General features: G+C 48.0%; 6 protein-coding genes across 6 annotated transcripts; 4 read left to right on the top strand and 2 right to left on the bottom strand.

Annotated features, from left to right (window-relative positions):
* Window positions 1-439: 439 nt before the first annotated feature.
* On the top strand, window positions 440-1,315 carry EsH8_VIII_000290 (glycoside hydrolase family 11 protein; the record flags this gene model as incomplete). The annotated part of the gene is made up of 4 exons (XM_083269332.1): window positions 440-699; window positions 755-797; window positions 891-1,094; window positions 1,154-1,315. 4 exons carry the CDS (start codon window positions 440-442, stop codon window positions 1,313-1,315), a joined length of 669 nt encoding a protein of 222 aa, XP_083129100.1.
* Window positions 1,316-2,050: 735 nt separating this feature from the next.
* EsH8_VIII_000289 (uncharacterized protein) lies at window positions 2,051-3,686 on the bottom strand (the record flags this gene model as incomplete). Its single annotated transcript, XM_083269331.1, has 4 exons — window positions 2,051-2,680; window positions 2,759-2,972; window positions 3,037-3,356; window positions 3,426-3,686. The coding sequence occupies 4 exons, from the start codon at window positions 3,684-3,686 to the stop codon at window positions 2,051-2,053; spliced, it is 1,425 nt and encodes a 474-aa protein (XP_083129099.1).
* A 3,490-nt stretch (window positions 3,687-7,176) lies between these two features.
* Window positions 7,177-9,158, top strand: EsH8_VIII_000288 (multicopper oxidase family protein; the record flags this gene model as incomplete). Its single annotated transcript, XM_083269330.1, has 4 exons — window positions 7,177-7,424; window positions 7,482-7,827; window positions 7,887-8,273; window positions 8,322-9,158. The coding sequence occupies 4 exons, from the start codon at window positions 7,177-7,179 to the stop codon at window positions 9,156-9,158; spliced, it is 1,818 nt and encodes a 605-aa protein (XP_083129098.1).
* A 634-nt stretch (window positions 9,159-9,792) lies between these two features.
* Window positions 9,793-10,279, bottom strand: EsH8_VIII_000287 (uncharacterized protein; the record flags this gene model as incomplete). Its single annotated transcript, XM_083269329.1, has 2 exons — window positions 9,793-10,099; window positions 10,155-10,279. 2 exons carry the CDS (start codon window positions 10,277-10,279, stop codon window positions 9,793-9,795), a joined length of 432 nt encoding a protein of 143 aa, XP_083129097.1.
* Window positions 10,280-14,780: 4,501 nt separating this feature from the next.
* EsH8_VIII_000286 (non-ribosomal peptide synthetase) lies at window positions 14,781-19,217 on the top strand (the record flags this gene model as incomplete). The annotated part of the gene is made up of 6 exons (XM_083269328.1): window positions 14,781-15,003; window positions 15,087-15,754; window positions 15,810-16,597; window positions 16,824-17,214; window positions 17,288-17,615; window positions 17,677-19,217. The coding sequence occupies 6 exons, from the start codon at window positions 14,781-14,783 to the stop codon at window positions 19,215-19,217; spliced, it is 3,939 nt and encodes a 1,312-aa protein (XP_083129096.1).
* A 1,319-nt stretch (window positions 19,218-20,536) lies between these two features.
* On the top strand, window positions 20,537-21,511 carry EsH8_VIII_000285 (zinc metalloprotease; the record flags this gene model as incomplete). The annotated part of the gene is made up of 3 exons (XM_083269327.1): window positions 20,537-20,749; window positions 20,804-21,402; window positions 21,466-21,511. The coding sequence occupies 3 exons, from the start codon at window positions 20,537-20,539 to the stop codon at window positions 21,509-21,511; spliced, it is 858 nt and encodes a 285-aa protein (XP_083129095.1).
* Between the last annotated feature and the right edge of the window lie 774 nt (window positions 21,512-22,285).

Below are 22,285 nucleotides of genomic sequence, written 5' to 3'. Positions count from 1 at the left end.
AGGGCGGGACAACTTGCAGATCATAGCCAAGTCAGACTGTGAAGGCGTTTAAGTGCCGCTGTACCCCGGATTCCATCGGTGGAAATACAACGGATTTGAATTTAGCCTGAGTTTCATCTCCTGGTGCCAAGGTCCCACGCATTTAGTGTACCAGACTTATAGTAACAAATGCCGACGCGCGGCAGCCAATGTATCGCGATGATTGACCTGCAATTAGCCAGCAATGTCGACAATGTCATCAGGAATTGCGATGGTTACATGTTGAAGTTGAGGGGTATCCGTGTGCTTTTAGCCGGTTGCGACTCATTCAGGAGATTGATCCGTTACGCGTAACCTCAAAAGATATATAACTATCATAGTACATCGCCAGCTTCGTCGGTCATCTCATTGTCAACGACACAATTAAAAGAGTCTTTTTTCATACACCACAATAATAGCTATGGTTTCTTTCTCGAGATTCTTCGTCGCCCTCGCGACTGTCGTCGGAATCGTTGCCAGCCCCACCGGAGATCTCATTGAAAAGCGTCAATCGACTCCGAGTTCGACTGGGTACCACAACGGATACTACTACTCTTGGTGGACCGATGGAGGATCTCAGGTCACATACACCAACGGTGCTGGTGGCTCGTACAGTGTGAATTGGGGAGGTGGAGGTGGAAACTTTGTTGGAGGCAAGGGGTGGAACCCCGGAGGTTCTAAGTAAGACAAACTAAATTCACTTTAACATGAAGAGCATGCTTACGGTTATTCACAGAACCATTAACTACTCTGGCACCTACAGCCCTAACGGCAACAGCGTAAGTTTATAAACATACAACTAATGGGACCCCCTCTGTGAATTCATCAGCGGTGTCCGGCAAATAGGCATATGAGACTGATTTTAGTAATAGTACCTTGCTGTCTATGGCTGGACGCAGAACCCTTTGATCGAGTATTACATTGTGGAGAACTACGGTACCTACAACCCGGCTTCTGCTGCTACGAAGAAGGGTTCAGTCACCAGTGACGGTGGGACATATGATATCTACGTCAGCACCCGTGTCAACCAGCCGAGTATCGAGGGCACTCGCACCTTCCAACAGTATTGGTCAATTGTAAGTTTCATATTTCGACGATGTCTCGTAAAAGAAACTATACTAACTCGACATACTAGCGAACCTCGAAACGTACCGGTGGCACTGTGACGACCGGTAATCACTTCGCTGCTTGGGCGTCAGTTGGACTCAACCTTGGAACTCACAACTACATGATTGTAGCCACTGAAGGATATTTCAGCAGTGGCTCGTCCAGCATTACCGTCAACACTCCTGCTTGATTGCATGCTTGAAGCACTCAATCATCTTCAGGACAACAGGCTGAGATACTTCAGACACACTTCATGTGCCTGTCTTCCCACATTTTCTTTCTATTACGTCGAATTGGTTTATGTTACGAGGTCATATAAGCACAGTTTCTGCACATAAACAACAGTGTTTCAACTTTGTTGTGACAGGTTATGAACACATAGTAGGAGATTTTCCAAATGAAAAAGTCAATTGCGATATCTGAGTCCATTCCGTAAACCATCTTGATCTAAGATAGAACAAAGAGTGAATGTTGCTGACTAATTAACTCCCGCTACTTTCAAGGAGCATTGACGGACACAGACGAATGGTACTAAATCTAAAATTACTAGTAACTTTTTCACAGGTCACTGTAGTACACATTAAATACCAAAAGCTACTCCAAGGCATGTAGCGTGGTTCGCAAGAGCCCACAGTGGGCATAAATGATTGCAGGTAAAAGAGTCATATATTCTCCTTAAATCAAAGGGGGCCGACAATCTAGTATAAGTAGGCATCTGGCTGGCTAGTAATGTGTTTTAACACACGCTAAGCCGGCTTCCAGGAGCTTATGCACAAATTGAATGAAGCTGTCGTGAAAGAAAGAATCAATGAAAGAAGTAAAATAGAGTGAAGTTTTAGAGGGCAATGGATAGACCAAATATGGCTCATGAGTCAGATGTAAATCGCTGATGGTCGATTTCCCGAATTAGACGACCTTTGAGGACTTAAAATGATCCATTAATGGCGGCTTCTTCCTCCGCCTTCTTTTCTGCAATCGCAGCAGCTTCTCCGGGCGCAACATTGACAAAGGCCTCAGTGGTATCGACGTTCTGGGCTTGCGAGATAGCGTCAGCGCGAGCCCGGCCGTACCATCGGCCAATCTGGCCACGCTTCTCCATCATGATGCCACGAGCTGCTGCGCAGACAGGGGGTTCGATGAACACACCAGTTTGGGGGAATGGTTCGAGGGGGCCCCAAACGTTGCCGTCGTCGTCAACACCAACACCTTTCGTCAGGAACTCCATCTGAGAGAAGTCATATGAAACTGGCGGGACTCCAGGAACATCCTGCTCTCCTGGCACCCAGACATTGACGGGCTGCACGTATGTTCCGGCAGTGATTCCATTCTTTGTGACCCGGGTCTTGGTTACGCCGTCAATCTCGGCCGTGACGCGGTACTCTTGAGTGTAACGGAAGAGAATTTCGTTGCGGTACTCGAACTTGTTCTGAGCGTTTCGGCCACCACGAAGACCCATTGAAGCGATGATACGGTCAGTGGTTGCGCCCGTGCAAGGATTGACGTCCATGGCATACAATGAGACTGTCGCACGGTTATTGGAAACAAATCCTATAAACTGTACCAGGGTAGTTAGCACAAAGTTCATCGTGAAACCTGAAGGTTAAAATATAAGGGGGAGGGGGTTGATGCGTACCCGAGATTCTGCGATCTCAGCATTGGGGTTGGGGTTGTCGATTCCCAGCAATCCCAGCTCCATCCTCACATAAACAATGTCACCAAGAGTATTAATCTGAACATTCTGGGCAACAATGCTGAACGCAATGACTTCAGCGCCTCGGCGAAACCCAGAGAAAGTGATGAAGTCTCCAGCTTGGAATGGGGCCATGACTACCGGGTCTGGAGCAGTGCTACACAAATGAAAGTCAGCAGGACTAGTATTACAGGTGTTTCTTGCTGCACGACTCGACTTACAAAGTACCAGGGCCAGCAAAAGGGCGATTGGTCAGAGGGCAGAGAGGGTCTGTATCATTCCTAGGAATGCACATGGGAAAGCCGGAGAACGAAGTGATACTGGGGCTTTGGTCATCTGCAGTCATCAACGGCGCGCCCGTGTAACCCTTTGAGAAAACGGCATTCGGATCGGAAATCCGTACCGTAGGGCCGTTCTGAATCTTGAGACTTCCATCTGCAAAGTCCACAGCCTCGACAAAGCCACTGCTGAGGCCCTCAAAAAACTCATAGAGTTGGACCTGAGCGACACGGGGCTCTCCATTGATGCTGTTGCCAATGACCTGGAAGTAAGAAAATTAGCTGTGGTCTGTGCAACTGTACCATAGGTACCCAAGTTCTCAGAACTATACCAAAGTTTCATAACCAGTGAAGTCCGCCTTGTTAGCAACAAACTCCCGCCATGGAACCCAGGCAGCCGGAAATTGGACTAGAAGATTTTTCGGGACGTTCACAGTGAAGCCGTTTACGACGATTGTACCGCCAGTGTTGAACGTGTCATCCGTAGCTGTGGCATCTTCGAGCGCACCTTGGACCCAAATAGGGGCCTCTTGAGACGCCACAAAGGCTAACAGAAGAGCCCAAAGAGCAATAAAAAGCCGGAAACGATGCATGATGAGATTCTGATAGGAATGTGATATTCAACCGAGTGAAGAGAGTGTCGATGAGGACCAGATTCCGTATTCCCGTGGGAATATTTCTCGTTTTATCATCGACAGCATACGTACGAAGTTTGTATTACAGTATCTCCGCTCGATTCTAGTTCCCCTTTTGTCTCGGTTTTCGCAAGATTAATCACCGGGACACAAGAAATATCCTGCGAGTTGCATCCACAAAGGACTGAGGTTGTAGAGCCAATCTCGTCACCCGTCTCGACGACCATTGCCAAGACCGGACTGTCATCATCTTCCGTTGTGTTCCTCGATACAACTTTCCATCAAACGCAAGTGTTTCTCATCATGACAACTATAAGCGCTGAATGATACCCTGCAGGGTGACTCTGCAAAGTCGGTATTCTCGGTTTGGGTTAACCGACGTGGACCGCTGTGCAATTCGAGACCTCTGGGTTCCTCTGGCTACCGGTCATAAGACTCAAATGAATTGTTCCTCTGTAAGTCGCGAGGGTTATCGAGGGCAAATGGTACGCGAGTCCGTGCATCGCAGGGAAGAGTTGACGTGCCCCATCACGCTGTCCATGACTTGCCTGTCGATTCGCCCGCCGATTCCTCTCTAATGCCATTTCCGGAAGAGGCAATTGAGCCATTTCGCCTCAACCATGCGCGTGACTAGACCAGTGTTGCAAACGCGGTGTCATATCCTTACATGATGGAGGTAGCAATGAGTGTAGCATTGTAACTCAGGATGCGGCTCCACTGCCTGCGGCTCCACTGCCTACAACTCTCTCGCATGGTTTGTTCCCGGGGCTGCTTCCGCGAAGTCCGCTGCAGGTCTATAATTGGTGACCTATGCCGGGTGATTTCGGACTGCAGGCAAACTGAGTCGTCAAAACCTGCCAATCCAGGATACTGATTCAAGGACCCCAAAAACGGGGAGTGGCAATGGATGGGGGAATGCAACCTAGGCTGCCAAGGTACTGGGACGGCCCGGACTCTTGATCATTTCGGGCAATGGTGAAGAGGTCTTTGGGAGGATCCTTGCTCAGGGGATGATATGGGAAACGAATTGACGAACCCCTCATTGGTTCTAACCAGGGTGTGATGCGTTGAGCGCAAATAATCGCCTAAACCTTCAAGCCAAGCGCAGCCACATGTCTCGGGGTTTCTTCTTCTTTTTAAGTGTCGTCTCATTGTAACCGCACCTGTTAGTCGGCTAAGAAAACCAGATAACGGAAACAGCGCGATCTAACTAATCAATACCGATTTGCCTACTTAATTCGGGCTCTAACATAGGGAAAAGATCAACCACAACTCTTAAGTAAAACTCTGTAGCGCCTTAAGAAACGCATCGCTCAGAGTTCTCTGCGGTATAGGTTCTCCATGTCCAGCATCGCATGCTATAATCCTGCAACTATTACCGACGGGTCATACTGAGCTAGCTAAAACCTGCCGTTCAGAACGGTGATGCTACCTCTTGGCAACAACTACAGCCATCGCTAAGTAACAATTCCTCCACCTGGAGCTTTGGACAAGTGATTGCGGACATTTTGAGTCGCGCACGGACCCATGACTCAAGCTTGAATCACAGAAAATCCACATATTTACCTTGAACATGCAGCATCTCCACGTTTGTATTGCCTGCGAGAGTCATAGGTCCCGACGGCCACTCCCGCCAAGACTACCGCAGTAATGGGCCTGGAGGACGGTTAGCATTACCACCTTCCTTTCAAGAGAAGCCGTTACCACCCCCATAATGTATATGTCCGGCTGTTTATACCATTTTGAAGTTTCTCTTTTCCCCTTCTAAGTTGGCGGCCGAGGGCACGGACTGTGGTTGCAACGAAGACGCATGACGCGACGCAATCTCCAGCATGTTGGACACTCTTGGCGATGGCGGGACGGCTTTCAAGCCATTCAACCCCTTGATCAAACACATGGACAATATGTGGGTCCGTTGTCATTTCTGGTAGTGTCGAGACTCCAACCCAAGAGTGAAAAACGCGGGATTTATCAGTATCTTTAGCTAACCGCGCGGGGAAACCGTTTGTCGATATCAAAGCGTCACCGACTATCCGCTTACGATTCTCTCCATGCCATGGAGGATGGAGCAAGCTCGCCCGAAACGGCAGAGTAGTAGCCGGGTCGTCTCCATCCCGCATGCAAGACGAACTCGGTTCTAGATCGATGGTTCATTTTTAAAGTGCTTCTCACTAAGGTTTCTTTGGAGGAGACGAGGAAGCAAGTGAACTGACCATGTTTGTTGAGGAGTCCGGCGGGTTTCCAAGGTATTGTGGGTACCTTGAGTGTTGGCCAGACTGGGCTGGCTTGGGGGTTCGAAGTCGACGCTACAAAGGGAATGCGAGTGCGAGCCTATGCCATGAAAGAGATTATTGAGTAAAACTAAGTCCGTTTAGACGATGCGATACTAACGGTCTCACCTGCTATCGAGCACAACATGAAGGGTATTTTACTTGACTAAGTAGACCAAGATGATTTACCGTTGAGGTACAAATGGTTACTTGATACACATCAATACAACCCTCCAAATTAAATATTTTACCCAAGCCAAAGTGACTACAGTAATGTTTTTGGCCAATTATTACATATGTACCCTTGAATGAGGTCATTCGGCTCATTCGGGTTTACTAACACTCCGATTTGATGTCCGTTAGGCCTAACGCTGGGCTCCTGGTCCAAGCCGTGTGCTCACATTGGTTCGGATGCTATTCGATTCAGAAAATTGATTAGAAATGCATAGATATTCCAAGACTGTTCTCTACTAGCCATTGGGTAGCTGAACGTATCATTGCCGAAGAGGCTTGCATTTGCCAAGGTATACCCTCGTCTGCCATCCCAGCACGGCAATCTATAACACAACTAAGATGAAAGGACTATTACGATGGGCTGGGAAAATTACCTAGTCATTGCTACACAAATAATTGCATGCAAGACTGGACTGTCATTATCTCTGTGGATCTCATTGACTCACTGTTCTGGCGAATTGACGCCGGACCCGCAGCACGCAATGATGAATATGGCATCACAAGACGAAGTGCTCAGTGGAAATGTGACTGGCACTGCATGGAGGAATGCGCGATTTTCGCAGTTGTTGAGCTCGCTCGCATCGGCTAGTGATTTCCTATCATGGGATGAAAGACGACGTCTTCGTTGGATACCTGCAGAGTTGCAGTTGCAAAGTAGGGCATGGACGCCAATTTCACGATCAGAATACCGGAACGAGATTTTCCAAAGTTCATTGATCAGTATCGAGCAGATGTAGGCGTCGAGGCTGGATAAGTGTGGGTTCAGAAACTATCTTCCATTCTCGTTAACCCTCTTGTTCCTGCTGACTTTCTGCTATAAGAACGATCGTCTTCTCACCTTAAAAGTTAAAGAAATATATCGATCAACAAGCCGACCAACGATTATCTGGCGCAGCATTACTCGAACTCCTCACACCCATTTATTCAAATATCTCACAAAAACAATGCGGTTGCAACTCACCTTAGCGCTTTTCCAAGCCGCACTTTCCGCAAGTCTAGTCCAGGCTCAGAACTCTTCCTTCAGTGATACTCACGTTTCACATATCCCAGAGGAAGAGGTCGTAGCCCTAGCTCAGGTTGTAGAAGATGATCCTGAGGATATTTTCACGCTCATGAAAGACTGGGAAAGCCCTGAGTACGCCTTGATTTACAGGGTCCCTCTGCCCATTCCGCCAGTGAAGGAGCCCACGAAGTATGAACTCCAAGAAAACTTCGAGCGAGGATATATCTAACACAATGACTGCCTTAGGAAGATAATTAACCCAGTAACTAACAAGGAAATATGGTACTACGAACTAGAAATCAAGCCATTCAGCCAGGCTGTGTATCCCAACTTGCGCCCTGCTACGTTGGTGGGATATGATGGAATCTCTCCGGGCCCAACACTGATCATCCCTCGCGGAACGGAGTCCATCGTAAGATTCATCAACAACGCTGCTGCTGAGAACTCTGTTCATCTTCATGGGTCTTACTCTCGCGCTCCCTTCGATGGATGGGCCGAGGACATCACCAACCCGGGAGAGTACAAGGACTACTATTACCCTAATCAGCAGTCGGCCAGACTGCTTTGGTACCATGACCATGCCATGCATATTGTAAGTCAACCTGCAATCTCAATAATCCATCAAACTATGCCCTAATAGCCAGGCTCCAGACCGCTGAGAATGCCTATATGGGTCAAGCTGGGGCCTATATGATTACCGATGAGGCAGAGAACGCTCTCAACTTACCTTCGGGATATGGTATCTACGACATACCTCTCGTTCTTTCTGCAAAACAGTACAACAATGACGGTACCTTGTTTTCGACAAAGGGAGAAACCGACAGTCTTTGGGGTGATCTTATTCATGTCAATGGTCAGCCATGGCCCTTCCTCAATGTCGAGCCCCGAAAGTACAGGTTTCGATTCCTAAACGCAGCCGTATCTCGCGCATTTGCTCTATATCTTGTCAACTCCAACGCTGTAAACGGAAAGCTTCCGTTCCAAGTCATCAGTTCTGATAATGGACTTCTCGGGAAGCCTGTGCAGGTCTCAGACCTTGTAAGTCAATATTTCAACTGGGAATGAGATCAAGCTAACAACAACCAGTATGTTTCGCCGGCTGAGCGGTATGAGATCGTCATTGACTTTGCTCAGTATGCAGGTCAGAGGCTCGAGATCCGGAACTTTCCTAGGGCAGGCGGTATCGGCGTCGAGGATGACTACTTGCACACTGATAAGGTGATGCAATTTGTCGTTGGCACGACCCTGACCAGTCCCGACACATCCACGGTTCCTGGAGTCCTCCGTACAGTCCCATTCCCTGAATCCGGGGGAAATGTTATCGACCACCACTTCAGATTCCATCGCACCAACGGAGAGTGGCGCATCAACGGCGTAGGTTTCGCTGATGCTGAAAACCGTATTCTGGCCAACGTACCAAGAGGCAAAGTCGAGATATGGGAACTTGAAAACAGCTCCGACGGCTGGTCGCACCCCATTCACGTCCATCTTGTTGACTTCAAGGTCATTGCCCGTGATGGGGACCGCGGTGTGATGCCTTACGAAGCAGAGGGGTTGAAAGACGTTGTCTGGTTGGGGAGAGGCGAATCCGTTCTTGTGGAGGCCCATTACGCACCTTGGGACGGTGTATACATGTTCCACTGCCACAACCTGATTCACGAGGACAGCGATATGATGGCCGCTTTCAACGTCACTGTTCTTCCGGATTTTGGCTACAACGAGACCAAGTTCATCGACCCCATGGAAGAGCGTTGGAGGGCGAAGCCATATGTCATGGCAGACTTGCGCACACGAGTTGGACCATTCTCCGACGCTGCTATCGAAGAGGCTGTGAAGTTCATGGCCAGTACTGACCCCTACAGCAAAGTTGATGATGTGTACAAGAACCTCGACCAGTACTGGGCCTCCCGCGTCACTAAATGAGGCATCATGAAAATGGTTTGTGTCGCGAGATTCAAATTTACTTTCTTACGACTAAAGTGGCATGACACCACTTAGGATCTTGTTCATTTTTCATTTCCCATGATTGCTTGGATTTGTTTCCCTTATTTCCTTCAATCATCTCTTCTTTTCTGGAATAGTACACGCAACAAAGTTTAAGCTTATATAGCATCAGTCGATCTTGTTTTTCTGCAACACTTCGATACTTTCAATTCTCAGTCCAATTTGCTTCATGGATGTCCCAATTTCGCTGAATTCTGCTGATCAAAACTAGCAATTTATTGAGTGACGACGATACATTCCGCTATTTACATAAAATTTCAGCTACACTTTGCATTGCTTCCAAGCTAGAAACCGTAGGACGTGGCCCTTTGTTATCTAATGCAACGTTGCAACCATGAAGACATTCAATCAAAGTTAACATGGATGATTTTGATTCCCTGCACCCTCCTTGAATTCAATCTGGCAGTATCTTTCCTTATAAATACAGTTCAGAATACAAATTGTTCTACAATCTTTTGTTCTCTCCTTTATCTTCTACATGTAAGTCTCAGCACTTTCATTTCCAATGAAGTAAAAGTTCCCATTTTGACCCTATCAGCAATCAAAAATGAACCTATTCAAGGTCAAAGGCGGCGGGGCCGGTGTAACGCTCAACAACGGCGTTAGGCTCGTTGGAAATCTCAAAGTCAGAGCTGGGGAGGAGGTGAGAACCAGTCTGGTTGCTGCTGGGGGTGACAGGCTGGGAGACGGTAATGGTGATACCCTCGGGATTGCGGACGAGGTCAAATGTGCGGGAAGACTCAGAGCAGGCGGCCTCCTTGACGTCGGGAAGGGTGCCGTCGTTGTTGGCAGTGACGAGAGTCTTGCACTCGACACCGGTGGTCTCCATGGTACCGGGCTGGATGACGGTAAAGCCGATGCTGAAGGATAAGTTAGTTACTTCATTGCAAGTATCTGAAGACAAAAGAAACTTACGAGCACTGGGTGCTGTGAGGGATGCAACTAGCGCTGAAGTTGGAAACGCTGAAGGTAACATCCCGCTTGCCAATGGCGACGGCGGCAGCGATAGTGGCGGAAGAGATAATAGCGGCGAACTTCATGTTGGCGATTTTTTAAGGTTATTAGTAAATAAATGTGTTTTTTGTTGGTTTGGTAAGGTAAAATAAACTTAGGTGTGATGTTAAAAAAGTAGATGGTTCTAGTCGACTATGTTGTTGGGCTTATTATATATGACTTTTTGGTCACTGGATCTTGGAGAATACGAAGAGCTAAGAGTCATCCACCGGGGACAATGAAGATCATCAACGGCGATCAGTGGGCCCAGCACTTTGGAGCTCGTATTATATCCAGCTTCCCCATCAGTATCCAATAGTGGGTTAAACGACATTGGTTTGGGTCCCAATGCAACACTTGCTGAGTGAAACAAACAAAAGGCATCCCACTGCTAGACTCATAGGAGGAGCCGAGCTCCGACTGCTCGACTGGTATAGAGAGCACCGAAAGCTCTCAACATTATAACAAAGCCCGCGATGGGATGAACGGACTGGGCGCTGTGTCATTGACCCGAGACTACAGCATTCTTGCTATTGTTATTCTCGTATTCCATTTTGGGCAACATCCTCAAATAAAAGATGGGGGGGGGGGGGGGGGGGGGTCCTCGGCATCTCCAGCCCGAATTCTCTTAATCCCCCAGGTCCAACACCCGCAGCTCCACAGCAGCTCCAGAAAACTTCTCTATTGATGGGTTCAAATCTGGCAATCCATGTTATTCAAAGTACGAATATAATTTTTAAAGCTTTTTGATTGGACAATCCCATAAATCCTCTTTCTTTAGGGGCATTGTATGAGTCGGTTGCGTAGCCTTAATCTATCTATTTTCAGCAACTTGCAGATCAATACCCCTACCTTCAGAGAAACAAACGTTCGAAAGGCTTCATTTTCAGCCCTGAATGATGATTTTACATACTCCAACACTTTTCCCTTGGCGCAATGAGCCGGTAAATTCACGTTTTTACGCAGTATGTATTCTCTCCTAAGTTTAAAAGTTTAGCGTGTGTTGGTACCTGGTATCTCTCTTCTTGCACGACACTTGCTCACCAACCAAAGACAGTGACTTTGTACCTGATGAATCGCTTATTTACCTTTCATTGTATTCAATATAACTGGCAGTCAGTTACCAGGAAAGCGCAAGAAAATGTGATAATGTTACTATATCTCTTATGAACCCAACATGCTCAGACCCTTAGGAGAGTGAAAAGGGGTAAGCCGTTTGCTGACAGTTATTCAGGATATTAAAGGCGCAATACGGGAACCGTTTGTCAGATGCGTATTGCTGCCTGGAAATGAGGTACGGTTTAGTAATAATATTCTCTTCTGGTCTCCTCCTGGTGTCCCCTGAGTGTCACAGTCTTTCTGGCAGCCGTTCCGGATCTGTCAGAAGGGGTAAGACTGCCGCGGGAACGGGATCGATCCCGGAGGGGTCGTGAGATGTCGCGAATAGAGGGTCAACGTAAATCAGGCAAACAGAGCAGAAAGGACCAAACAACACAAACAGCAAAGTGAAAGCTAGGTATGAGCAAAGTGATATCTTCAAGGTTGAACCCCCCCTAGGGGTTCTGGCGTGTATCTGTCTATATACACCGCGGTCACGTGTTCCATCACGTGTCCTATGCCAAGTCTGGTTGACTTAGACGAAAAGACGTTGACACTGAGTGACATAGATCCCTTGATACGGACTTAATTTCCTGACTACAAGAGGGCTTCCGGGGTACTCTGACACAGATTCTCATTCGAGTTGACAAAGCAGTCAAAGTTGGAGAGGCCACTAGTCTTGATCGACAACAAGATACCCGACCTTAGCACATTACAAATTTAGAGACAAAAGGGTTTGCTAAGATTCGCTCATATTAGACCCAAAAACCTTCGGAAAGCAATAATAATATTTATTTAGTCTTCTGTAACTCGTCACGACTCGAGAAAATAGGGGCTTAGCCTAAGCGGCCTTTGCGTTACCTTATTGTTGAGGGCAGTACTTGACGCCTCAAGCAAGCTGGAGATTGTAGGTATGCTATTCATGTTCCGTACTCAAAGACGTTGCCACAGTAGCTAGGGTACCTAGGCACAGACACTACAGAGGTTGAATATTTCTTTATCGCGATACTGCCAGCTACAAGCCAGTTCCTGGAATTTCAGGCATGGCAAGTTACATAGGTATATCGAGGTTCGCGATGACAGTAGCGGACCCAAGAGCAGGGCCATTTCGTGCCCACCCGCGAGGTAAAAGTAGTAGTAGTCTTTTCTACAACCCGACCCGGCGAAATGATAACCCTCCTCTATGCATAATCTCTGGCGTTCAGTCGGGCATATTCCATACTTGAATGTGTAGAATACCTTATTCAAGTCGTTATCATTGATCTCCTTCTCGTGTATGAATCGGAAAGGATTGGGGCCTGGCAATTGAATGGGGACGGCGGGTACGGGTACGAATTGGCCTCCGGACCCTTGAATAGGAAGTGGCCTAATTCGAGAAAACCCATTATGCTTGGTAAGGAAGTTCATATTTGTATTAAGCCAAGTCAGGTGGGAAAAGAAAATAGTCAAAAAAATACGTTTGAAATTGCAGAGCTGCACCCAAGATGAATGATGAAATTCAGTTAACATGGAAAATTCGCAGCTTCGCGGGTATTCCCTTGTAAAAGCTTCAACGAACGATATGGCCTTGGTAAATTCCAGGCGAAGCGTAATTTTGAATTTTTATTTTTGATATCAGTCTCTTGTGGCATCACCAAGTAGACTAAACATCTCAGGTCCAATGTTAGACGGAAACCGCAATTAAAAAGGAAAAAAGAAATTGAATGTCAGTAACATCTGGAGAAAATATAGTTTTGATAAACTGTTTTAGCTATAACTGCGTGAACATTGATAAGGCGCTCCGTCTGGGCCTAATATTTCCCAGTATTTAGTTTCCTTGGCTCGACGTATTATCGCTTTTGAAAAGGTTGTTTTAAGCTCTGAACTAGAACTCTGTTCAATGCTTTGCCAAGATTTGGAGCCTAAAACTTTAAACTACGTAGCTAGCTGCAAATGCGTAAGAGTAACATTCGGCACCAGACGATGCAGCAGCACTCTTATTCCTCCGTCTACATTGTCTTCAAAAGTTAATCTCTGAGGCGCGTATTCTTCTCTTGAATTTATTATATAGTAGTCTGAGGAAAGCTTTTGGTGTATGCCTTATTTCGTACGTATGTGGTACAGCCACTTTGGTCACGACTCACGTGATGATTATAATGGGCATAGGGGGTAACAACCAGCTAAAATACTTACAGGAATTGTCGGACGATCAAAACAGCCTAGCACTTTGCCCCTGCCAGGAACAGCTTATATCATCTCGTTGTCTTCGATATGCAGTTGGTCGCCCCAGGGCGTACGGGTAGTAGCGCGTGTATCATCCATTCACGCTGTTCCATTACAATAGATAAGCTCTGTCGAATCCCAAGTCTAAAAAGAGTAATTGTGTGTGTATCGTCCATTTGTATGTTTTTGTATCCCCCGAGGGTCCCTCACCGCTCTATTTAGATAGGCAGCTACTGGAGAACATTACATGATCTTAGAATCCTATTGGCTATACAATAATGAATCGTGTGTCCACTAATAGGCTCATGACACAGTGCCATTCTATTGGTATGGTCATAGCAAGGATCATTCCCTTGCATACTATATTGTGCCCATACATTTTGAAAACCCCTCATGTGTAAGGAGGATGTGCCCTTCCAATGTGCCCACCGTTTTTACAGTTCTACTGTTACATAGTAATCGGTCATGAATGGGTACCCCTGCCTGACAGATCTCTTGGCAAAGCTTGATTACATTTCCTGTCATATACGCCCTTTCTACAACCCCATTTTCCATTGCACCTTTGGCGCTTGCCCGTTCGTGGCCACCTCGATACATGCCGCAATTTACCGAACGAGTCAGTTTTTGGCAGTAGGAAACGTCATGAGTGTGACCCTCCCCTCCCATTCCCGCGCGGAGATAGGGGCTTGCGCGGGGATGGGGCGTAAGCTAAAGCATGTGCTCTGGTTAAGGGCATGTACTTTTGCTTCTCATAAAACCCTGACTCAATAACGTATTCGGGTAATTCCGCATGGTGATATTGTATTTCCTGGTGAATGAGGGCGGTAAACATAGGGTTGATCGTCCAAGGCCTGGCAGGTTTTGGTTTTCAGTAATAACTTTTTATTCTGACGAGTGTGCTCGCATTAAAAATGTTCTGATCTTCCATCCTCGTCTGAACCTTACTAAATCGACATTGTTTCAATTTTCAATTCCCCAAGGCTCTCTACTCTGGGCAGTCAACCTTCTCTCACTGACAAGATGACTTTGGGGATTGCCAAGACATCCCTTTCCGACAGTGGAGTACGTGCCGTTGTATCCTTTTGCAACGCACAAAACCTGAGCCGGGAAACCTTTTACGTCGCCGCATGGTTATATACACTAAGCGTGTACAGTGCTGCTTCAAGTGTCACGACACACGTGGTACGGAGCAGCCAAGATCGCGTTCACACACTAGCCTTTCCAGCCTCAGCAACCCTTGAAGAGCACATGACAGTGTCGGATGCGTGTTCAGCTCTCCAGATCACCGAGACATGTTCAAGCATTGACTCAGAGATTTTTTTCGGCAAGCCTACGTGCAACATCGAACTTCACAATGGCGGCACTGTGGTGAAGTTTGCGCGAGATGAGGCAGCTGGCCTTGATTGCGACATTAAGGGACCTATACGAGCCACTCTTATGGTAGACAGTCGAGGCAGCGTCAATCTGCGATGTATGTTTTAGGCAGTGGCCTTTTTCCTCTGTTTATTTGAGATCTTACATTAGGATTTACAACTCACTTCCAACACATAACAGTCCTCCCCAACGCGATCCCCGCCCTTTCAGCAGAAGCATTTTTAGAAACCTTTACGACAATCGTTGAACGATTCTCGACTAGCCCTCACGACACCCTTCTCAGCAAACTTGACATTCTTGGGCCGCTAAACCGCACCACTTTGGAGACCTGGAGCCCCTCTTCTCTCTCCACTATGGAACGCTGCATCCACGATTATGTCGATGAACACGCACAAATCAATCCTCAGAGGGAGGCTGTAGTTGCTACCGAAGGCCCTAACTTTACATACGATGTTCTCTCAGTACTTTCCAGCAAATTGGCAATATACCTGCTCAGATTTGGCATCAAAGGCGGCGAAGTTGTGCCTATCTTGTTTGACAAGTCCTCTGTTGCGGTTCTCGCCATCATTTCGATTCTGAAGGCGGGATGTGCCTATGTTGGGTTCAGCGCTGAGACGCCAGTCAACTTTCTGCGGGAGTGTTCGTCCATCGCAGATGCCTCGCTAATCATCACGAGCCGACAGCATGAGCATCTTGTCAAGAAAATTGGCCGCCGGGCGCTGGTTTTGGACCAAGACTTTCTCTTGAGTCTGGAGAGATCCGTTAATGTCGAAGGTTTCTCGTCTCCCGCCCATCCATCCGACCTCGCCTACCTAGTCTTCACTTCAGGCTCCACTGGCACTCCAAAGGTATGCTGATGATGGCATCTAAGCTCTCAGAAACACCACTAACGCTTCCAGCAAGGCTGTCATGACAGAACACAGAGCCTACGTGACAGATGCTCTGGCGCAACAAAAATCTGCCCTTTTAGACGACACCTCCCGAGTTTTCCACTTCGCCTCGTACAACTTCGACGCTACCAACTTCGATGTGCTCAGCACCCTCATCGCAGGCGGCACCATCTGTGTCCCAACCGAATTCGACCGCATAAATCGCCTCGCGGGGGCCATCAATGACCTCGGCGCTAACTTCATAGGCGTTACCGCCACCATCGCGCAGACCCTCGATCCAGAAGATGTGCCGCTGCTCAGAGTTGTAATTCTGTGCGGCGAGGCCAACACTACCGAGCTCGTCGACAAGTGGACCAAGCCCGTGGCGGGCGGTAGAGATGTAATCAACGGCTATGGGCCATCTGAAGCGTCGTGCGCGTTCTCGTACAATGTTTACACGCGTCAGTCGCCGGCGACTAATAATATTGGACGAGCCCTGGAGGGGGCATGCTGGGGGTGGGTTGTCAACCCAAATAACCATGGCCAACTGCTCCCTATTGGTGCGAGGGGTGAGCTCCTTATCCAAGGGCCCACGCTCAGCAGAGGGTATTTGAAGGAGCCAGAGAAGACGGCCAGGGCTTTTATTGAGAGTCCAGACTGGTTAATGGCAGAAACGGCGCCTGGATTGAGCAGGCTTTACAAGACGGGCGATCTTGTCCGGCAGCTTCCAGATCAGTCTTACGAGGTCTTTGGACGGATTGATACGCAGGTCAAGTTGAATGGGCAGCGCATCGAGCTTGGTGAGATTGAGCATAAGATCAGGTCAGTTTCGTTCTTCACCTTGTTTGTTGAATACCCAGGAGAAGAAAGAGCAAGCCTAATTACTTTCTTTTTTCAGTCGAGTTCTTAGAGGCGAATACATAATCGCAGTAGAAGCTCTGAATTTATGCTTTCAAGAGCAAGGCAATTCCAAAGTTTTGGTTGCTTTTTATGCGTCGAGTGTAGATAGTCGCCAGAAAGACGATGCGACGCTACATATCATCGACAGGGATGAATCTGCGGTCATTGATGTTCAAGACATCAAGACGAGGCTTGTAGATGACTTAAAGGCCATCGCCATTCCCCAGATATTCGTCCCCCTTTGTTTCATGCCCATCACCATCCAGGGGAAACTTGATCGAAAGTTTTTGCAGGCTCTTGGCGGTCACCTTGACAAATCCACATTGGCCAAGTTCTCTGGTGTCACGGCATCTGCTGATGGTGACCCCGTCAGAACCGATTATGAGAAGATGGTCCAGGAGCTCTTCGCACGGTCTCTTAACTTGAGCAAAGAGTTAATTTTTCGAGACTCGGACTTCTTTGCCTTGGGCGGAGATTCTGTAAAAGGGATCAAGTTGGTGTCTCTGGCCAGAAAGCTTGGCGTCAACCTTTCAGTTCCGGTGAGTGGGTTGTCTTACCCTGTGTATACTAAAGCAGAGGGCGGGCACTGATCAAACAACATGGCGCACACAGGACATTCTTCAAACCCCGCAACTTTCATGCCTTGCAGAGTTACTTCGGAAATCCAATTCGATGCACGAGGTGGCGTGTGAGTACCAGCCATTCGATGCCATTATCAAAAAGACAGCCGGCGATGAAATCAGAACAAAAGCAGCACAGTATGTTTCTATGGTTGAGGACGTTGAGGACGTGATCCCAGCCACAGATCTACAAGCTTCCTGCGTAGGCTTTTCAACTTATAACGAGGAACGCCGCGGAATCAACTGGCTGCTCTGCGATTTCGTGACACCCTATGATAAAGAAACGGTCATCCAGATGTGCGAGTATTTGTCGGCGCGACGTAAGTATTCTCTCAAGAAAAGTAACCGCTTCCCTTGCGCGTGTATGCTGATCCATCTCAGATACCACTCTGCGGACATTTTTCGTGGCACACCGACGAACCTTATACCAAGTTGTATCCAAGTCCTTCCAACCCCCGATTCGAACCCACCTGCACCTCAAAGACATTCATGAGACCACAAATTGTCTCATGGAATATGACATGCAAACCAGAACTGTCGACATGACCCAGCCCCAGACAGCATTCGACCTGCTCTCCCACAGTGATGCCACCAGTATAGAGCGCGTCGTTATCCGCGTCTCCGCCGGGCAATACGACGGTCACTCCGTCGCCATCTTAGGCCGTGAAATGACCTCAATTCTCAAAAATAATCACCACCCACCCCAGCTGCGCGAGCTTCAGGGCAGTTATCCAGCCTACCTCCACCGTGCACGAGCCGCAGAACTCGAGAAAGGAATCGAATACTGGCGATCCCTTCTCAAAGGCGCCAAAATGCCCGAGATAACGAAACGCAAGGCCTGCTCCGGCGACACCCCGTCGAATTTGGATTTTGTCGACGGCGTGCTTGTCAAAATGGTCGAGACTCGACTCCTAGATCTAGTCACTAAAAACATGAACACCGTCATTAACAAGTCCTCGGGCTGCGGCACTAGAGCCACGATCGTCAAGACGGCGTGGGCGCTTACTCTGGCCAGGCTGACAGGAAAGAACGACGTCGTTTTCGGTTCTACAGGCTGGGGACGCAATAGTCCCGTGGAGTTCGCCCAGGACGTGATGGGTTCTTGTACTTCACACATCCCTACGCGCGCACAGCTCAACAACCATGCTGGTGGCAGCAGTCCGCCCTTGACGTACGGAGAGCTGGTTTGTCAGCTGCAAGCACAACACATCGCTTCCATGCGGTTCGAGAATGTCGGTGCCAACGTGATAGTGGATAAATGTACGCCGTGGAGACGATGGACACGCTTCTCATCACTGCTGGTGTTTCAGGGGTTGGATATTGAGACGCCGCAACGAGGTGGCCACGAAAGTAATAATAATCAAGAGAAGGTTGTTGCTACGGTCAGGTTGACAGAGATCATGGACCCAGGCGACCGTGCGGATTTGATTGTCCATGTGGAACCGTTTGGTGAGAAGACACGGTTGATGATGGCGTTTTCGAAGAAGAATGTGCCCGAAGATGTGGCAGGCACAGTTTTACGGACATTTGAGCGATACTTGGAGGTGATTTCGCAGTCTCCCGATCAGCCCATAGAGCTTGGCGATCACTTCTTGCCCCCGCTTCTTCCGGTCATCCGTAAGGATGTGAGCGTAGAAGAGTTAGAGGAACCCGATGTGAACAGTGGGGTAGACGCGAAAGCCGAGACGATTGTGAGGGAAGCGTGGATTAATGTTTTGGACGTGGACGCGGACGGGGTTGACCAACTCAAAGAGGAGAAGGTGTCATATCTTGATCTCTGGGGTAATCCTGTGGCTGCTGCGGCTCTTGCTCACGAGTACCAGAAAAACGGGTTTGCGGTTTCAACAGAAGACATGTTGCGAAACCAGACTTTTCAGAAACAGATCAGAATGATCTCGTCTGTTATCGGGATAAATGGTTGATGTTTGTTAATAGCCTTCATACCCCGCGTAGAAGTGTAGCTCACTTTGTTGTCAGTTGCTCTCTCATAGATCTACAGAGTGTCATGAAACAATGAAAGGTTAATATTAAAATGCCGATGACTCTCTGAATTCTTTCAAGATGATCTCGCGGTTTTTGAATATCGGGGAGTGACATCGGCATGAATTTGTTGACTTTGTTACCAACCCACCATCTCTGCGACTACGGGCTATCCACAACGGTTCAGCTGTTGGTTTTATGATGAGAATCATTTGTTCCACAATTTCCAGATAGTCCCTTGGACTACAACGGAATTGCTAGAACAAGCGCTGTTAATCGATTGCGGTAAGCACGCCAAGCATGGTTTCCAACAATGTTGTCGACTTGTTGGGAGGCGTGCCTACCTATGTGCTCCTTGACACCCACCGCGACTCCCACGTTATCCTATTTGTTGAAGTGGCTCAAAACCCTTGCAGAATGGTACGAGCACTCTTTTGAACTAACGTATAAAAAATTTTCTGTCTCCCAAAGCCATATCTCTTTGCTACGTGATGGTTCATGCCATGGCTCCCGTTGCAGGCGGCCCGGTGAAGCGAAAGTTCTCATCTTGTGGATCTTCAGAGTCGCCCGGAAGCAATCCGGTAGGAGCTTATGGCAGGGTACAGCAATCCATGTCTGAAGGAGCCGAGGTTTTGCTAGCAGGGGGACACACTGAGAGTCACCCCCTGAATGATTATATACATACTTCTTTTATGAGGCGTCTAGAACGTCTTGGGTCCAACTAATTTGCACAATGCGTTTGAGGGATTATATTCCTTGCCGAATCTAATTGTAAAATGTTCTTTTGTTCAAAGGTCCTGGCGCTAGCAATGTTCATGTTCGCCCATTTAGGATTCTGCGTCAGCTTCCCAATGCTTGGCATTTGATAAAGACCTGCTGCAAGAATCGTACCATAATTTTAAACATTTCGCTCTTTTGGGAAGCAGCCTCACCTGAATCATCATTGAGTCCTCACCGACCATATCACACCTGCAAATACCATGTTCTTCAGGATTCGGGGTAGTCAGACGGACTACACTCTTCCCTCATTCGTCAGCCAATAGACAGATGTCATTTTCCGGATTGAATGGCGTTATAGTCCAGTTCAGAATCAATAAATGGGGTCCATCCCGCCGTAACTAAGGATGTTGAGACCATGCCGTAGAGGTGGGACTTGACTTTTTATCTGGCCCTCTGCATTTTCAAGAAACGTCCAAGTCTGCAAATTTTTACAATGCTACTGAAAACTTATTTAGTATGCCTAGTGACTTCATTGCCAGCTATGGCACACGTCATTTCACGTGCAGACATCCCGCGATGTGGTAGTGAAGGTGTCGATGGGGCATACCTCCCAACAGTCGAAGACCTAAAGGCTCAAAAGACTGCCTTCAAGGCGGCTGGGAACTCATCCAAAATTCTGGCAGAGGGAATCACAGTGGACCTATATGTTCACGTTGTGGCTGGCTCAGAGAACTACGAGGACGGATGGATCACCGTGTGTAAACCCCGGACGCTTTTGTTATAGCATCACCCTAACCCATACCAACAGCAACGAGAGCTTGAAGATCAGATAACGGTGATTCAAACCACCTTCGCCCCAGCTGGCATTTCGTTTAACTTTATTGGCTCCCAATATGTCGTCAATATGACCTGGGTAGCCACTTCCGGCCATACATCCGTCACAGCGCAAGAAATGAAGAGAACGCTGCACGTTGGAGACTATCGTACACTCAACCTCTACATCATGAAGAACTTCTACGCATATGGCCAGTGCAACATACCTATGCAACAGGCCAGTGTCGACTTGCCTGAAAGAATCTTGCTTGACGGCTGCATTATCCGCCCCGAGACTGTCCCCGGAGGCTCGCAGGTCAACATTAACGAGGGAAAGACTGCTACACATGAGATTGGCCATTGGTTCGGCCTATGGCATACTTTTGAGAGTCATGGCCGTATTCCACCGAACCCTCCAACCGGTTGCATCGGCATAGGTGATGAGGTCGATGATACGCCGGCGCAACAAAAGGAAACATTTGGGTGCCCTGAGGGCAAAGACACATGCCCCAGCCTACCTGGTCTGGATGCTATCCACAACTTCATGGACTATTCTGACGATTCCTGTTTGAATGAATTCTCGGCCGGTCAAGTGTATGTATCTCGAGTTCCAGCAATCACACCGTGCTCGTCTTCATCTGCTAATGCGCTGGCTAGGGAACGCATGTATATGATTTGGCAGAACTACCGTGCCGATGTTTGATTTGGATAAATGGGGTTTGAAATAGAAGGCAGGAAAGTATTCCTCACATAATGCATGAATCCCCCCCACTGGTCGACCCTAGGGGATCGCCGAGTATTGAGCAAACAACTCATTTGTGGGTGCTGGAGTATATCGAAGAAAGACCTGGAGTTTCTTTGAAGAATACTGTGGTACTTTCATTTTCAGATACCTTCTCAAATTTTTGCTGTTTCTCCAAACTGCTGAAGCCTGCTTCCGCAGTTGCTGCCCCTGAAGCGCTGCGTTGTCCTTATGCCCATCGTCCGAGCAACCCAACTATACATCAGTGAAAATGGTTGAATTGAAAATGTCGTTGAATGAGGTGCTCATATTACCCGAAACATGTTTGACTTGACACCCCTCTTCAGTCCTTCAGCCTTCCCATTCTCGTATTCAATACCAGCTGCGCCCCCTTCCCCCGACATGCCCTCAAGCTTAAGTCGCAGCTCCTCATCCAGCTCCGCCATTGACTTCTTCTTCGTCGTCATCGGCATTCTTAACTTTTCATCTGAAATGGCCTGTACTTGATCGCGGGTAGTTTTTGAGGTGCTCTCGTGCTTCGATGGTGCCGTCTTGGTGGACAGGCGAGCTGATGAGGCGGGCCCGGCGGCTGGCTTCACCGACGCGATGACCACGCTACGCCATCTCGGTATAAGGCGCCCAGCAGGCAATTGACTGAATGGCCGTATCATTTCCCAATTCTTTGTGGAGGAATTATTTGTGCGAGAACTTAGCCTTGAGGGTGCTTGGGATAAC

This window comes from Colletotrichum jinshuiense, chromosome 8 (genome assembly GCF_051148585.1).
Source record: "Colletotrichum jinshuiense chromosome 8, complete sequence".
Classification (NCBI taxonomy): Eukaryota; Fungi; Ascomycota; class Sordariomycetes; order Glomerellales; family Glomerellaceae; genus Colletotrichum; species Colletotrichum jinshuiense.
The sequence above is the reverse complement of the archived record's forward strand: the minus strand, read 5'-3'. Positions and strand labels throughout refer to the sequence as shown.